The sequence below is a fragment of the Embiotoca jacksoni genome, unplaced genomic scaffold (assembly GCF_022577435.1).
Source record: "Embiotoca jacksoni isolate LCO1_2020_lvr unplaced genomic scaffold, fEmbJac1.0.p SCAF_22, whole genome shotgun sequence".
NCBI classification, from domain to species: domain Eukaryota; kingdom Metazoa; phylum Chordata; class Actinopteri; family Embiotocidae; genus Embiotoca; species Embiotoca jacksoni.
Window position 1 is genome coordinate 8,074,884 of NW_027185363.1, and position 19,157 is coordinate 8,094,040.

Consider the following 19,157-nt stretch of genomic DNA (forward strand, 5'->3'; position numbering starts at 1 on the left):
TTGGTTGTAAATTAGATAAATTTATTTCACACTGCAGATTTAAAAAATGCTGTTTCAGTAGCAGGCAGTGGGATGTATCAAAACGAATGGCTCCAACGTAAGAATGGTGCACATACACAATTACTAGAAGCTGAAATGCATCATATTTTCCTACCTTGTAGACTATTTAATATAAGCTATCATGTATTTATGTTGGACAGGAAAATGGCCCATTCATTGTGGCTGGACACTCTGAGACTGAAATAATACCTCTGCAAAATAAATGTCTCTACAGACAGACTGTATGCAGAATAGTGTGTTATGGACTAATATAATATATATGAGCGCAGAGACCAACGTGCACTCCTCCCAAATCTGAACCCAACCCATTGTGCAGACCCATGTGTTGTGAAGTAGAGCAGTATGCTATTTAGTAGTCAGACTAGTTCCTTCTTTGTTTTGGCTGGCTGGTAGTGGGCGGGGCTTGTCAATGAACCTGTTGGCAACTGCCGCTGTAGACTGGACCCCACAGCCCTGTGCCAGGATGTCATTATTGTAACAGTGTCAAGAAAGCTAATTGGTTGATCCAACGCCCACGTAGGCTCCGTTCTACTCCAAGCATTTGTCTGAGCTTGCACATTTGCAGGTTGTAGCCTTTCCACTAGTGCATTACCTTTTTCTCTTCTGACCTTCATAATTTGACATTCATGGTGTCCCAACTCAATAGCCTCTCTTTACTGTATTTTCCTTTGAGCACCTTCATTTTTGCCCGACGGATGTTGCTCATCTCGTTCTGTCATTCCTGCTGAGCTCCTCCTTGAGCAGCTCATTGAAGCCTTTGAGCATGTTTACCTCTTTCAGCTCTAAAACTCTTCTGCTTCCGGCTGTTGGATACCCTTCCCCCTGCGCTGCTCCCGGTGTTGTTTATCGTCACACAGCGGACAGGGAGCCCCACCTACACCTCTTAGCTTTCTTGGCCAAGTTCCTACAGCTGAAGGCCTGCTCTTCTCTCCAGTTGTCTATGTTGACCCTCTCTCCCTCCCAGGCTCTAAGTTTCATGCTGTGCTCTCATTTTTTTTTTTCTCTTCATGGAGGGTTTGTTTGTGAGCACCATCTCAACAGACCTTTGGCGGAGCTATTTGATGTTCGTGTAAAGGTCAGTTTTCTCAGGATGTTTGTCTGAGCCTGGGTTCTCACTGAGCAAACACTGACAGAGCTACCATCATGGTGGTCACTGAGCTGTTTCTGAAGAGTCTCTGCAGAAGGTTTATTCTCCACAAGGGCCTTTTTGGCAGAAGGTCTCATTTCCTCTGACGAGAGTCTCTTGGGTCAGGAAAGCATTTTATTGCTCTACTTCTCCAAGTCCTGGAGGATGGAGCTGTTGGCTTGGCGCAGGCACTCAAAAAATTATCACTGTATTTGAAAATAAGACAACTGAATCAGATGTATCTCCAGTTAATTGCAAATATGCTGCAGTATTCCCCTCATGTTTTCTCTCTGTCATCAGTGCTGTCCTCGTCCTTCCTACTCCCCTCAGAGCAGCTTTCACTTCCCTCCCTCTATGTCCCTACAAATATAAGGAATACGGATTAGCCTTTTAATATTGATTGCAATCTATCTTGGTTTCCTATGTGCAAAATCAACCCAACTTCATACTCTTAGCTCTTCAGGGGCTTAGTTGCAGCAGTAACAGTTTATCTAGGGTTAACTAGATAACAACTAACCGTAAACCAACACAAACACATGGATGAACTGTGTTGATGAACAACAAGTAATATTTTGATTGTCTTTGCAACTTACATTTACATCATTCTATCATCCCTAAAGACCATGTTATGCCTTGGTGCACCTTCTGTATGAGTGTATGTGATTTAATTCCTGGAAACATTTCTTTTCATGAAGCTTCAATGAACAGGGAGAATACTAATTTTAGTGTAATTTCACTTCAGCTGCCATTATCTCAAAGGACAGACCCTGTGAGTTTGTATTTCCACAGTGCTGACTGAGGTTGTTTTGCACTATTGGAGGAGTAAATTGTATTTATACCTTTCTAACATTTGACAAGAATGCATCTTTCAGCCAAAATTCACTGGATTTACACTTTCTTTAAAGATTGAATTACAGTGTGAATGAACAAAATACTCGTGTCTTTAAACGAATGACCTTGAGAAAAAAAGAAAGTACTTTTTTTTTCTTTTTTTTTTACAGCCTTCTCTTGTCTTATGAGAATAATGTGTCGGAGAGACAAGGTGTTAAAATCCTTGCTGCTGCCTGAGTCACAGCTGTCTGGTTTAGAATCCCAACACAATCTAACATCATTACTGTAATAAACAAAACAAAATAGCCTGTTACAGTACAGTTCAACCACATGTTTACTGCATACCAACGACAACGAGATAAAATAACCTTAGAAAACCTAATGTTTTAACATCTCTGATAATGTACGTAACATAAAGAGTCTGTACACCCTGAAATGGTAATAAAGCCACAGCTGGTAACTGATAAAGATGTACAGGATGGCAACAATAGACACCTCGGCAGGAGAACATATAAGACATAAGATAATGTGTGACTGCTCTATGTTTACTCCAGGGAAGTTCCAGCTAGGGAAATGTTGCCGTACTGGAGCATCGCAATCGACTTTGACTGTCCTTTCATGGGTGACTTGAGTATGTGTTATCTCATGTAGGAGACCCAGAAGCCCTGAGAAGTGCAGATGTGAATGTTGTTGACAGATAAAGAGGAGGCTGTGCCGACATAACCTTAAACTACAATTACTGTAAAGGCAATTACATCCCTGGAGCAAAAAAAAGTGGCATAGGTGACTCGTGAATGGTCAAACCCACACCACAAACACACACACACACACACACACACACACACACACACTCACAGCCCAGTGAGATAACTCAATGAAATAGGAGCGGCAGAGAAAATAGCGCTTTCAATTAGATTATCTGTTTGACTCGGAGCCAAAGCACCAACATAATAATAGATAGTGCATAATGCTCTGAGTCAGAGATTATTACAGCAGTAATCCAGACATAGTGATGGCCAACTATGGCAGCCCCGGTGTTACTTAGACAATGAAAGCAGGTGTGCCAACACAGAAAACAAAGGCTGTGTCCAAAATACAGTGCCCTATCCTCTTAAGCTACATTACCTCCATGATGTTATTGGAGAACAGATATGTTCATTGAAACCCACGTAGAGATTATTCAGTTTCGTTCTAAAACGCAAAGAGGAGGAGACAATGGGAAAAGAAGAGGAGAGGGAGGGTGCACGATAACTCAGCTCTCTCTGTCCTTGTCCTTGTCTCACACACAAACACACAACCACACAGATAGATCAATAAAAGCTGAAAAGTGGTACACTGTGGTGAGCGAGGTCATCAATGGGCTGTCCTTCAATCCCTGGACAAACAAGGACATCAGAGTGCACTTTATTTGGCAATGCACCACTTCACACAATGCAGACATTCATGCATTTTGCAAACGCACATACACAGAAAAGACCTTTCTGCATCCTTTACTCGCAGTGAACCACTTTTCAGCCTAGTTGGAGTGGAGGGTAAAATGTGGACATTTCAGCATTTGAGCAGCAATAATTGTCCCTGGTAAAAATATGAATACCAACTTTCTGAGAGTTTTTCTCCAGGAATTGCTGGAAAACCCATAAAAATACCTCGAGTTAAGACTTTGTTATTCACTCAGATATTATGCGCAACTAGATATTCACCACAGTAAAGGATGTTTTTTCATCAACCGAAGAGAATAATTTTACAGTTTGAACAGAGAGTTAAAAATAAATACATACATATTTAGGTCTTAAATAATTTAAATAGCCATTATTTAACTGTTTTTTTTTTAACTTATTTATTTTTCAAATCAAAGTGGACACTTTAATCAGCCCCATCTATTTTCCCCACCGATTTCCCCTTGTTCCTGAAACAGCGCGTTTCTTAGTGAGACAGCTGTTTCTAAAACCTACACACAGTGAGTGCTTTTTGGAGTCTGCTTCGTACCACAACAATCTTGTCCTTACAATTCATCTTTAAACAGATGCTGCTGCAGCCTCGCTCCTCTAAACTGCTACCATTTTATGTGCTGTTTATGTGCAAACAAATCCACTCTGATATAACATATGCACAAAAATGGCCTCTGATTGTGTATGTTCCATTAGCGGGTACAGGTTGTCGCTGATGTACGGCTCATTTATAACAAAGGCTATAAAATATTACTATGGCAACATCAATTGGGCGGCACGGTGGTGCAGTGGTTAGCACTGTCACCTCACAGCAAAAAAGGTTCCGGGTTCGAATCGGGTCCTGGGCCTTTCTGTGCGGAGTTTGCATGTTCTCCCTGTGCTTGCGTGGGTTCTCTCCGGGTTCTCCGGCTTCCTCCCATCATCCAAAAACATGCACCTCACGTCAGGTTACCTGGCGCCGCGCTAGTGGCAGCCTGCTGCAGCATCTCCCCCCTGAGAGCCCCGCTGCTGTAGTGAAGAAATTTCCCCTCGGGGATTAATAAAGTGTATAAAATCAAAAAAAAAAAAAAAAAAATCAATAGTGCTATAATCAGTTAAAAGGAAGCAAAATAAGGAGCACAGATTTACATTGAAAGCATCCATAAGTTAATTTCATGAAGCATCTTTCACTAAAGTGTCTGACTTTAAAATGAAGCCTTAACGTAAACACTGTAGTATGTCTTTACATTACGCTACCATTCAATAATCACACAAGGTGCATAAACCATACAAATATGTATTGACATCTCTACTGTAGTTTTATTTCAAAAGAGTGTAAGAGGATTTGGTCTATATTTTTTCTGCCAACTCAGCATCTCTTATTCACTGAGCACTTCATTAAGAAAACCTGTACACCTGCCTATCATTGTAATGATCTAATCAGCCAATCACATGCCGGGGGCTTTGGTTAATATTTACACCAGACATCAGAATGGGGAAAAAGTATGATCTCTGAATGTGACTTTGACGGTGTTTGAAGGTGAGGAGTACCTCTTAAACGGCTCATCTCCCGGGATTTTCATCACTACCATCTCAAGAGTTTACTCAGATGGGTGTGAAAAACAAAAAACATTCAGTGAGAGGCAGGTCTGGAGAAGCAAATGCCTCGAGACGCCAGAGGAGAATTGGTAGACTTGTACAAGCTGACAGGAAGGCTACGGTAACTCTGATAGTGGTTTGCAGAATGTTTTCTTGGCCCTTAATACTAAAATAATCGTGATTTTAATGTCACAGCTTGTCTGAGTATTCTTGATGACTATTTTCATTCCTTTATGGCCACAATGTACCATATTTGAATGGCTCCTTCCAGCATAATAACGCCCCATGTTTCAAACTGGTTTGGTGACGGTGAGTTCAGTGGACTTGAGGGGTCGTCACAGACACCAGATCTAAATCAAGTAGAACCCCTTCTGGGATGTGGAAGAATGGGAATCACGCGGCATGAATGTGTAGCTAACAAATTTGCAGAAGTGATGTGAAAATCTCAAAGGAAGGTTTCTAACCTCTTGTGGAATTTGTGCAACAAAGATTGAGGCTATTATGAAAGCAGAGGGAGGTCCTACCTAGTATTAATAAGGTGTTCATAATAAAATGCTTGGTGACTGTATATAGTGCTGTTTAGCTGGTTGTTCCTGATACCATCTACTCGTTTATGTACACCAAAGCCTCGTTATCACTTTGCTTTGAAACAATAATCTTTTTTTGTGTGCTTTTTAACCCAAAATGTAATGAAATAATTAAATTAAACAAATCTAGAACCTTCTAGATGCTTCCGAACATACCGCAACTTTCGATGCTAAAACAAAGCGAAGGCAAGCTAAATGTAGCACCTCTAAACCAGGTGTCATTTTCTACTTGTTTTGGGGGGCTTGTTTTCTGATCATTAGCCCCGGCCTTTTCTCCCTCTCTGCTTTGATTCTCTCTTCATCTGGATATCGTGAAGTACATACATGCATACTCAGTCAGGTGGACTGTATTTGGGTGAAGCCGTTAGGAGGTGACAACATAAGGTGATAAGCTGTGTTTGGGTTGTCAGTGAAGTCTGGAAGGCAGAAGGCTCACCTCCAGGCCTGCCGTACCTTTGCCAAAACTTGAGACTGTATTCCTGGCAAAAAGGAGTCAGGCACTGCTGTTTTATTTAGCCTCCCTAAAATTAAAACAACTCTTTTGTAGGCTCTTTATCCTCGTGGCTTGGTTTTGTTTAGCTGTTTCACAGACTGACACTTTCAAGCTATTTATCTCCAGGTTTTAACTCTTTATTCCTTCAGCTTGTTTTAATTTTGACATATTTTTGTAGATTAATTGTTTTTGATATTCTGTAAAAAAATCTTTTCTTTGTAGGACGTTGCTAATGAGCTCAGCGGTGTTTCTGCTGAATGAGTGTGGCCCCCGTCCCTCCATACAGTACAAAGGGATTTTATTAATGCTACATATGAAATCTTTTTTGTATGACTGATAAGTTTGTGTCAAAGCCAAGACCATTTTTCTTGCCTATTATTGACAAACATAATGTATTTAGATGGAGCACCAAGCAAAACCATCTGCTTGACAGATATAGATTGCTTCGATGCCAGCACTCTTGTATCTTACAGCAGTCAATGGACCAGAAGCTGGTGTAGGAGGATCCTTTTCCTCTACTATCTTAGCAAATGCTATCCCTTTAAGCCATCTTGAAACACCAAGTGTCTCCATTAAACTCCATGGTTATCAAAATTTGCATGCCATTTATGGCTCAATTACGCTGCATTATTTTCAGCAGGAGCAAACAGCAGTGGAGAGGATTGAGCCCCCTGGGTTCTTCTCCATTTTCATGTCTTTGCTGCTGCCCCGAGGGCCACTTATTTACCTCAGATTGTTGAACTGGGAAAGCAGGTCTCAGTAAGATACAACCAGTTTGCTAATGAAGTGCATACTGGAGTAGACAGATTAATGAAAATGATTCTGACAAGCATGCAAAGTGATTGCGGAATCATTTGCGGAATTGTTTGGGGGAAATCTGGGAATCATTTTAAAATTCGTAGTGCTCCATTCGTATCCAGGGCTTATAATTGCTAAATCATGTTAAAATAGCATCCTATTGCTTTGCAAGTAATCGTTTTGAAGCAAACAACAATTTAACTCAAACAGCTTAACGTTAGCTAGAGCTGAGGCATATTAGTATTCCAAACCAGTTTATACAAATATGCAGTATAATTCTCCTGTTTTTTTTCTTTAGTAAAACAAGAGAAGAAAAAAAAGTTCTGAAACTTGGGAGAAGAGTGAAAACCAGCATTGTTAGCGTGTGTGTCTGTTACACAATTCTCTTTGGGTCAGCCACCTGCAGGAGCTGCAACTAACAATTATCTTAGTTTTTTAATATGCTGAATATCAGCCCTGATAAATTGAATACATGTTGTGTCTTTAAAATGTCAAATAGTGAGAATCCATTATAATTTTCTGGAGCTCTTGTTTGTTCCCATTAACAGTCCAAAACCGAAATATGTGCAGTTGTGTATATACAATATATAACACAAAAACATGACATTTTCAACATACGATTAATGTTCTGTCAAATTACTGAACAAAGTGTTTGTTCACAGTTGTGGCCAGGAGTTAAATTATGATTGAAAAAGTGTGCAACATACATGTATGTGGCTGATGTGATCACTAAGGCAAAGCTTGTATATCAGACTTTCAGCCTGCTTCCCTGTGAAGTTACTTGTAGAACGGCGAACTGATGAACTTGAAGTTTATTTTCTGGGAAGGATGTTTAGTCCAGCATGTCCAAAAGAGCGTTAAAAAAAAACTGTGACAGAACACAGATTCCTGTGTGTCTAACTGGTGTGATTTCCAGTTTTCCATTAAAAAAAAAAAATTTTTAAAAAAAGACTTGTGGGTTTGTACACATGCTCTCACAATAATATAAAAATAATTTGTGCTTTATCACACACACCAAAAAGCAAGTGTGTTGCATATTTTGCAAACAGTAGCAGACAGCTTATATAGTATTATTAGTAATGTAGTGTATATTAGTATTTCATACATTCCTTTCCATCAAGTGACACGTTTCACTTTACAATGTACTGTCCATTGTTCACATAACAGCAAAGCACCACTTTACTTATCAGGCATTAGTCGGACTCATGTAGAATGTTGGTTGAAACCTGCCATTGACCAACTATTTTAATCGAGATTCTCCCAACCTTCAGCCCTCTTTGTGTCACCAATTTAAAAATTCACGTGGCAATGGGGAAAAAAACAACAACAACAACCACCAAGCAGCAACCTACTCGTTGAAAATGGCAGCTTTTGACAAAGATTTTGTGAAATAAGACAGGCCTGTTTGGTTCTTTTCAGTCCAGGATTTAGACATTTTAATGCCAGGGCTTGCCTCCCTTTGTAGAAATGTGCCACAAAAGCACCCCTGTCCCCCAGGCTGGCATAATTAAAACAACCAAATGTGGCACAACATAAGTTAAACCAATACAATAGCCCTGCAGTAAACATTTTCCATTTTTGACGTGATAATGTTAAATTTGAACAGCAAAGTGTCAAAGACTTATTACACCGCTCTCCCACCCAGCTGTCTGGGAACATACAAATTAGGTGCATATTAAATTACTGGATTTGATGAATTGTGGGGCACCAGACCAAATATAACCAAAAATCAGACCCAGCCGAGGATTTTATGTTCATAGACATGAAGCAACACTTCTCATCCAGTCCTTCATTTGATGTACTGCTTGAGGATGTGTTTCTTGTACATTCAGCTATATGTTTATCTTGTTTGGCTAAAGCACTGACACAGACTTTTATCTAACTTTTTCCAACTTCTGGTCATGTGAGATCAACACCAGCTTCTTTCAAAAAAGTACTCGAATTCTTCCTAATAGCACTGGAAAGCTCACTATACTTAAACAATGCCTTGATCAATATCATTAATTATTCATTCTTCTTCTCCTGCTTTAGTAAGAAAAGCTTATTTTGAAAAAAAAAATTGTCTTTCACGTTGGTTATGACAGAGCTTGTGGGCCAGACGTTTTTTGACTGGGTAATCTAGAAATGAACGAGGAGATAGCTGAATGGAAAGAAAAGCACACACACACACACACACACACACACACACACACACACACACACACACACACACACACACACACACACACACACAGACACAGATGGCTGGAGGGCATCGCACGAGTACACGCATTCAGTTTGCACAACACTTGAGGAGGCACACTGTCTTTTTTTTTTTTCCACATTCTCATAGTGTAAGCAAAGATTTTTTTTCTTTCTCTCTCTAAAAGTACACGAACAGATGAGTCACTTTGTAACTGCCTCTGTCCCGGCATAATGCCCTTTAAACAAATAGTCAGCACAGACCAGTGTAGAGTTGGGATGGTTGGAGGAAGGGAGGATATAAACAACCAGATTAAGGAGAATCTTCACCATAAATCTGCGACATCATCTGTGGGGAGGGGAAGCCTGATGGGCTGGACCTGTGATAGCCTGTGACGTTCATTTGCTCATCTCTGCCGTGGCCTCAACTTAGGATAAAAGCCTATCGTTTCGGCTTTGTAGTCAATCTTCGGAATAGCAATACACTTAGCTCAATAATGTCTTTCTGAGGCAAAGAGGGAGAAAATAATCAGCGTAGAAGCTCTCTGCTGTTGAATGAAAACGCAGCACTCAACATACAACATCTCTGTTATGATGACTCTTGAAGCAAGAACAACAATCAATTGGAAAGTGATTTGCCTCTTTGTGTGCACCTACTTAGGGGTATTGTTTGGCCTGAATGGAAAATCCATGGGAATTCATCAGAAAATCCAAGGTCCATTTGTGTATATGTGTTTCTAAAACATTCACGTGTGCAAGAATTGCAGATCTGAGAATATGCGTGTTCCTCTGTTTTTAGTTTTTTCGTGTTTACTGGTGCACAAACTCTCTCAGCACCTACACAGAAAACCGTTACGCGTTGTGAATGGTGCCAAGTCAGTCGATTACCTCAGGAAAGAAAGGAGCACCTGATGTGAAGCAGAGGGGAAGGGAGGAAGAAAAAGGAGGAAAAAGGTCATTTGAGAAGAATGTAATTAGTCCAAGCTCTGAGATTGGTTTGAGTCGGGTAATTACCCCTGTAATTGTCAGGTAGTAGAGGAGAAGACAAGATGGGGTGAAGGGAGGAAGACGGAGACAAAGAGGGAAAAGCAGGAGAGGTAAAATCGTCAATGTGTCTGAACAGGAAACTAAAGCAAGAAAATAAACCGCAAAATTTCAACATTTACACCCTAAAAGGCAATTTATGATAATGAAACATTCAAAATCAGTGGATGATTTACTGCTGCATTAGATGGTGTTACTCACAAAATGGGGAGTCAGAGACAAAAACAGCCACAAATGGAAAACTATTACAGAAGAAACACAGTCGGTGAAGACCGAAACTGATGTCTTAAACTCTTGTCGGTTCAACTCGACGAACCAACTTCTTCCTTCAGCTGAAATCTGAGCTACATTTAGAGGTAATCGTATGTGCAATGGGCGAAATTGACTCTAATTCTGCTTATTGCAAATACTATAACTTATACTGGTCAAAATACAGGTAACGTTTTTTATTTGTCGGGAATTAAATAAATCAGTCCCACCATTTGATGAGATTCAAAATAATAATCTATTTTGAAAATACCCTGACTGTTAATTAATTGCAACCGTGAATCATCTCTGCTTTTAAATAATTATCTTCATTGCTGCTCTAATGTCTGCTCAATTACTGGTTTGCATTATGAAATATGATTGTATTTGTTCCAGTAACCAACTAATCCAAACATGAAACCAATAAAAGCACTGCAGTGTTGCACCAAATGAATCATCTTCAATATAATAGCAGTGGTGACTGACAAATGGTCCCCAACCACAGAAAGTGAGGCCCGGGTAATGGCACGTAATGGGCTGTTCTTGAAAGGCAGTTACTGCCTGAATTTGCTCCCTTGTTTTTGACATTAGCCAAAGAGTTAAATTTTCCCTCGTGAATCTCGACCCGATGATATCTCTCCTCTTCTCATTGCTCTTGCTCTTTTTTTTATTTCTTTATTTATTTTTCTTCCTCTGTCAATGTGCTGATTTTCTTCAGTCAGCCACCTCTCTGTTGGTGTTTGTCGGTAGTAGCCAGGCGTACCTATGTACCTTTAGATGTTTTACTCTCCAAAACGTTCTATTTATTACGCTTTTGGTGACATTTTGGATTATAAATTACCATTGCCGCATTTTCCGGGGACATTGCCAGGGCTGTAGAAATACTGCGGTCATAAGTCCCAAGTGCTACCCATTTCCCTCCACCCATCCAAAACCCCAAACATTCTGAATTATTTGGATTTCTTTTGACTTTTCATGTTGTATTTAGTCTGGTAACTGCTCAATTTTATTTTCTGTAAATGTCCAAGAATAAAGGCCGGTATATACCAAACATAATTATACCAAGTCAAATAATATAGGAATTAGCATATACATGTTAAAGCATATAAAATGTTAAAAGTGTAAATTCTCCCAAAGTTAGTAGAGCCCCCTCTCCCCCAAATTCCACAACCTCAACGTCTTCAATGGTTGCTAATACTCTGGTATTTTCCACTTTACTTCTTAGAAAACACTTGTCAGTCATTGTGGCCAGTCCTGAGAAGTTTATCTCTTCTGGTTTGTTAATGAAGTTTGAATTTCTGTTGGTGTTAATTTCTTCAACTGCTGCTCCCAGAAAAGAAAAAAAAAATAATTACTTCCTACTTTGCAATTCTTTAAACAATAGAAATAGAAATCTGCCTATAACTCAGTGTTCATCAGCAAATGCCAGTCATTATTACAAGTAAGTGACGGGAGTGTAAAAAGAGCTGAATTTTTCTAATTAATAAGAAGAACAACAGAGAACTAAAAAAAAAAAAAAAAAGGAAAATTGAATGCAAATCCATTAATTAAATGCAATCAAGTAGAGCTTAGATTTGAGACTCGTACTCCAGTCGGAGAATCACAAACGTGAAAAGAACATCAGATTTGACTTTGATTTGAGGAGGTAGACGCTGTGGCAGCCTGAATCATCGCCGCCACTAAAAACACGAGCTGCAGCCCTGCGCAGCTTCCAAGGCTGCAGTCTGAACAAACACAGCAGCCCTGGGAGAGAGAGACAGAAACCTCCCGCACAAACACACACAGTTGGGAACTGTGCTGACTGCATAAGGCCATTTAAGGCTGGAGGCTTGCCTGGATCAGATGGCAAAACACTTAAAGCTTTTAAAAGCCGGGCGACAAGGAGCGACCACTGCAGCATATTTAAAGGCTTAAGTAAAAGCCTGTTTCATTCAGAGGGGCATTCAGGCGCCTGTCAGGGAACACAAAGAGATACTCAAGCCCTCTACTTGTTGCTTTGTTGGTGAACAATCACTGTAAGTGGTGGTGCTCGGCTGATCAGTGCCTTTTTGGTAAACATAAGGGGAAATGTTTTTTGTTTTGTTTTTGTTTTTTTCTTGATAAGTGGATACAATCATATTACTTTCTGGCCCATTCAAGAAGCACAAGATTAAGCAGATATTTGTCAAAGAAGTAACACATTTTTGAGTCGACCGCTCATCTAACAAGGCTAGTACACTGTAACAACCTTCTCCATTAGTTCATCAGCTGGTGAGCATGTCAGCTTTTTTTTTTTGTTTTTGCTGAGAAGATGTAGCTTTACCTTCAGACAATGAGCATCATATCGCAGCCTAACATTTGTAGCCATCGTGTGCTTATTTGAGATCCACTTTATAATTTTTTTTTTAAGAAAACAAGACGGTCCATGACAGACAGTTAGGACGACGCTGACGGTTAACGTTACCCTACTTACAATTTGGTGTGCGGAAGACAGACAAAAAGAAAAAAAAGCAAACCTTTATCTTCCTCCGTCTCAAATTCATTGTTTAGAAAAAAAAAATTAGGAATTTCAAACGCTAATCTGTCATTGTAAACTGCATATGTGCTATGAATGGGAAAACTTGACAGCCGTAGCAACAGCCACAAAAAGGGGGTGGGGCTAACCAACCTGTCAATTGATGGAAGAGAAGATTACAGCAACAGTAACCACCTTAATTTAAAAAAAAAAAAAAATGGCTAACGTAAAGAAACGGGAAACTGTTTCCCTGCCGCCAACCCCGAAATAAAACACACAAACACAGACTAAATGTTTCAGTCTTTTTTTTTACCGCCTTACTTCCATCCCTTTTCACCCTCCTTTCTAAACAAACCCGCTCCTCCCTCCCGTTGCTCCATGCCACCCTCCGACGCGGATGGGGCTATCTCTCCCCTCCATCTGCGTGCGTGATGGGGTTGTCCTGGCGCGTTGGGTAACGACAATGTCCCAGTGTTCCTCTCCGCCAATTAGCCCGGCCGTAATTACACAGACACGTATGGGAGCTGTCAGTCAGCCGGCTCCTCCACACAGGAACTCACCCACCCAGCAGAGAGAGACAGCGACAGCTCGCTCTCTGCCGTTCCAAAACCGGCCGCACGCTGTGCCAATAAGAAGCACGAGGAGCATTTTGTTCAATTACTCTAACTGTGCAGCAGTCCCACAGTTCACGGGGAAATGCCACGAAACAGTAATAGAGCTGCGCCTCGGCGACATATATTTTGTTTTTGTTTTGAGCTCCATTTAGCGTTATAGTTGCAACGTCCCTGCTTACTAAGTGAACGCGATTTGTGTCAATGCGTCCTTTCGATCGAAGCGGAAGCGGTCGACTGGTGCAAAAGGAAGTCGTGCATTATATGTAAGAATGGATTGTCTATGGTGTCTTATTATTTCAAGATGATGATATTTGAAAGTTTAAAAAAAAAATGGTTAGAAGCAATATTTGTAAACAGAAGATAGGATTGACTGTGGTAGGCATATTTAACCTTCAAGTATATGGCTGGTGATTTTCTATATTTTTCTCAGAGTCTACAAATCCATAACCAAGACACACAAAAAAAACACAGATGAAATGATCTCATTTTGTAGCCTGAGGTTTTTTTCTCTGTGCCATTATAACCACAAGAGCTTCTTAAAAAAAACACTCACTTATGTGAAATAGTTCCTTCGTTATGATGAATGTTAGTAATGTAGATTATTTTGAGTGTTAATTCACTCCTGAAAATATTCCCTAACAAGTGCACAATCTACTCTTTTTAGTGTAATGTTTGATAAAAAAAAAAAAATCCCCCACGCCACTCTACACTGTAAAAGTGCTTGAAACCATGTATGTTTGATCCAATCTTAAAGATGTCTGTCCGCAGCAGGAAGTAATGTGCTTGGGGCTGAGTGCCACAGACAGGGGAAGTTGAAAAACTGTTGAGAGACAGACTAACACACTGTTGCTCTTTGTGTTTTCTGGCCTTCTGCCTTCATCAATGGAAACTGGACACATCCAGTTGTGCACAGAGGAGTAAACAAAGTGTCCCTTTGTGTAATGTGGAAGAGATGGAAAATTAAATGCATTTTATATTCTGCTGTCCACCATCAAGTTGGGCGTTTTCCTGAAAATGTCTGCAAGACATCTCGGCCTGTTCTACACAACAGATATATGTCGACTTTGGCACAAGTTTAGAAGCAAAGATTTGTACTTAGTTCGGTTTTTGTTGAAGGACAATCACCGATGGTAATGGTGGGGTACGGATGACTAGCAGTGCTGTATGCAGGTTGCAAGTCTGAGCATCAGTTGTTGAATAATTCATTCAATCATTCAAAAGGTTATATAGCATATTTTGCAGAAAGGTAATGCGGTGCACTTACATTTAAATGAGCCGAGCTTGTGATAGTGTAGAGATGTGTGTCTGGGAAGATTTTCAGTATTGGTCATTATTACGTCTAAGTTTTTTTTCCGAAGGCAACTGAACTTGCTTGACGTTCTTGAAGATGCTTCACCTTCAGCTCTAACTGGCTTGTGTTGAGTCCCTCACTTTTAACCTCTCATGGGGTTGTTAACACTTTTGAGAGTTGTTGAGGTCATGTGTGGTTCACTGACTCTGTTGGCCATCATGCGACTTGTTAGGGTCACATGAATCATAGTCTGCATGGACCTCGGGACTGCTTTGTAATGGCTGACAAATGTCTCGTAGACCACCTTTTCTGATTGGTGATGATCTTTCTAGTTTCATGTAAATTGACGAAATGTGTACATTGCCGTCCGTAGGTGAGTGTCCACTGTCCCCTTACAGAAAGCCACATGTTTACCACATGTTGCCACACATAATAACATGAAGATAATATGGGGAAATGTTTTTACATGGGAATCTACATGACCTTCGCACATTACACCATGAAAATGTTCCAAAACCATGTTTCCCATCACATGTGTATGTGGTCACATGGGATCGCGTAGATTTTTGCACGTAAAAAATCACGTGTTTTTTTTCTGTAAGGGTCCTTCAGACGAAGCTAGACAGCTGAGTCCTGACCGGAGGAATTTGCTCTCCTGTATTGTATAATGCATGTTCAAGAACTTCGAGCCAATCATTAAATCCTCATGGGCATAGACCTCGAGTTAATTTTTAAACTATCGGAGCAACCATTCGGCAGTGAACACCATGTGTGCCGAAAATCGCACTGAAACTGCTACAAAGAAACACTTGACTTCAACTTCATCACACTTAGCCACCCCCACTGGTCACTGATTGGTCCACCCTTCAGAGTGGCTGTGCAAACGTTAATGCCAATGCGGTTTCCAGACTATAATCACAGCAAAGTAAACTGAAGCTGTGAGAAATAGCAAACATCCACCATGCTTAACAAAAGAAAACAAAAAAAACTGGCTTCTGTAACTTCTAAATCAAATCAAATGTGTTTTTTTTTCTTTTGGAGATGTCTCCTCATAGAGCCATTAAATACTGTATGTCCTTTGCACCAGGACAAAATACTCACGTAAAAAGCTGAAGACAAAAGAGTGGCATCGAAAGCGTGTTCAGTGCAGGGAAATCGTTAACAAACAATTCTTAAATCGACATTACTCACTTATCTAGTGGCATTAATCCCCTTTGTAAATAAATGCAGTGAAGGCCCAATTAATGGGGAGCCTGATTTCCCCTGAGCATCTCCAACTAAACAAAACAAAGGAAAGTTTGGCACTCAAGTTATTTGTTCGCCTTTCAAGTCCTGTGTGTTGTCTATGGAAAACTGTCACCATAATTTCTATCGATTATGGAGCCAGTTATGTGGGAATAATAACAAACTGTGAAGATGAAGGTGTGTTTTGCTTGTTCAGCTGCAATATGTGTCTCTCAGGAATGGAAGTGGATGGACAATAATTGTAATAATCATAGCAATAATAATAAGAACTTTTATTTGAATTGCACTTTCAGAGTTGCAAAGTGCTGTGCAAGAAACACAACAATGAACAATGAAGAAAGAAAACAAAAAGGCGGGAGTAGTTCCATGAGGTCCAGTGAGGCAGTCAAGTGGGAGGAGCAGAGGGAGACGATCAAGACACAAGGAGGTGGGGGAGGAGAGGAGATGGTGGTGGGGGTGTGCGTGAATAGGAATGAGGGGATGATGAGGGGGAGAGGGAGGAGGTCCAGAGTCCCAGCAGCGAGTCTTACCTCTGGGACGTCTTCTTGTACTTGCGCCTGCCAGAGAGAACAAACATGAGGACAGTGAGGCATCGGAAAGACAGAAGACATCGGGGTTATGCAGGAACCATCTGCAACAACGGATTCAGTTTTAGAACATGTGAGGGATTTAATAGGATTTATCGCAGTCGCAAACTTTCACACGCTTATAATGAATATGAATATTGAATGAATGAATGACTATTTGAAGTGGTCCAACCCTGTTGTATGAGCCAAGTACCAATAATCTGCTTTTATTCACACTTGTTTGATTAAAGAATTATAATCCTTAATCTGATTTAATCTAAATTAAACATGTAATAATGAAACAAAACATAATATACATTAGTAAAAGTAAACTTCATGCAAATTTAAAATTACAACATCATCATACAGAGAGGTCTGCAAATGCAGCAGAACTTGTAGCTTGATGTGGGAATGTAGGAGCATCAATAGTGCAAATAATAAAATCTCACGAATGCACACCTGCTCATGTAAAGAAAGCATTTATTGAAATGAAATGAGTAATTTAGCAGAAGCTCAGTGAATCCAATTTGGAATGTGTACGAGAAACTTCACAGAAAAGATAACATGAGCAACCAGGAGAGTGCTGCCGGATCAAATGTGAGCATTTATAGTAATTATATTTAAATTAGGGAAGAAGTGAACTTTAATTTGCACTGTTTGCTTCCTTCTATTTCTCAGCAGTCATAACTTTAAATTGAATTCACACACAGTAGAAAAGATGACAAATGCTTACAATAATTTATGCAGATGAGGGATTTAAGTGAGTCGTAATGATATGCAAAACACACACACACACACACACACACACACACACACACACACACACACACACACACACGTCTACTCCACTCCCTCACATCCCACTAAATGTACGACCACACACACTTGGAACCCTATACATTAACACACATACACTGTGCTACCACTTACACCCTAACATGTGGCCTAAAACACACCCACACCTCCATGAAGTGACAACAGCATGGCTCTAAAAGCTGCGTTCATATACACACACACACACACACACACACACACACACACACTTACAGCACTCATAATAACAAAGTATGGGGAAGGATGGACCCTCTACTGTTCGACTACAGACGTGGATTTAAATTCCAGTCAGGCAGAATTCACAGCACTTAGCTCAATTTGTTTCTCAGTCGTTTTTCTGTATCAATCTTTTAGAGCTCAGCATTAATCTGCAAGCCAAAGATGTTATCTCCTGTAAAGAAATGTTAAGAGCTCCCTAGAAACGAGTGAAAACAAAAGACTAAATCAATCATCCGAGCTTCCTCAAGAAAATACAATGAAAATAGTGTCACAGTCAGATGGTTGTCTTGGGAGTTTCAAACTGAGGAAATAATGCAAAAAGAAGAAAGGAAGAGATATTTCCTCCATTTCTCACCTTCCTTCCGAATCTTTGTTTCGCCTTTTGCCCCTTCCCACTCTTAATAAGCTCCCTGTATGTCCATGAGTCAAGAGATTTTCTTCATCTTTAATATAGTGTCTTCAGCATAATGAGGGTAATTCCAGGAATTACTGTAATCATAAAGGTCACATATGAATTATTAGGTGAAATGTAACCTTAAAGTAAATGTTACGGCCTTTTAAATGGCTGCCTGGACGGCTATCGTCGGCTTGTTTTTCTTGGGCAGTGGAGGGGGATGTTTTCAGTGTTTTTACTTGAGTAAAATTATTAATACCACAGGGTAAACACACTCCATTAAAAGGCTAGCACAGAAAATATTACTTCAGAAAACATACTTTGAATATCAAAACTACACCATGTGGAATATGGACCCGCTATAATGTCGCATACCATCTCATTACACCAGGGGTGCCCAAACGTTTTGGCTCAGGGGCCACATTGACGTAAAAAAATTGTCATACGGGCCAGCATGAATTTTACATGCTACCGACGGGGAATGCTTTTTTGTATTTCCTTTTATTTTGCTTCGTTTTACTATGCTGTCTGCTGCTAGGTAGATCTGATAACTGCCTGATCTGGATAAATGAAGATTATAATACAAATAAATTGAATGCAAGTAAAGTATTCTATGAAATATGACTCAAACTTAAACCTTTATTCACCAGAATCAACAAATAACATGTTTGCATTAATGCGAAGGGTGATACTGAGATCTCGACTGCAGTAAATGGGGCAGGTCTGGCTCAGAAACGGTGGTTTTAATGCGCAAGATGTCACGCAGGTGGGAGTCACTTAGTCTTGTCCTCACACGGTTCTTATTCATGTTCATAACTGAGAATGTCTTCTCGCACAAGTATGTCGAGCCAAACAAGCGCAACATTTTCTTAGCAAATGTTCGAATCTCTTGGAACCTGTCTTTATCCAGCTGCTGGTAAAAGTTGACAAGAGGGGGTTGTTGGTGCCGGCCGCGACACTCCGCGTCACACTGCAGCTCAATGAGCTCCAGCTGCAGGTGGGCTGGAACGTCACCGGGATCCGCGGAAAAAGGAGAGGAAAAAAGCGCGATGTCCTTTTCAATAGTTGCAAAATCACTGAAACGCTGTTGAAACTCCTCAGCCAGAGA

At 40.3% G+C, this 19,157-nt stretch overlaps 1 protein-coding gene across 6 annotated transcripts in view; it reads right to left on the reverse strand.

Annotated features, from left to right (window-relative positions):
- The window catches only part of pde1cb (phosphodiesterase 1C, calmodulin-dependent b), a 100,846-nt gene that overhangs the window by 44,137 nt on the left and 37,552 nt on the right, over positions 1 to 19,157 (reverse strand). Inside the window, exon 2 of one of the 6 annotated variants that reach the window (XM_069157743.1) lies at positions 16,567 to 16,593. The exons of the other annotated variants lie outside the window; for them this stretch is intronic. Coding sequence (XP_069013844.1) covers positions 16,567 to 16,593 — 27 coding nt within the window. The remainder of the gene's footprint in view (positions 1 to 16,566; positions 16,594 to 19,157) is intronic. 6 annotated transcript variants of the gene reach the window in all.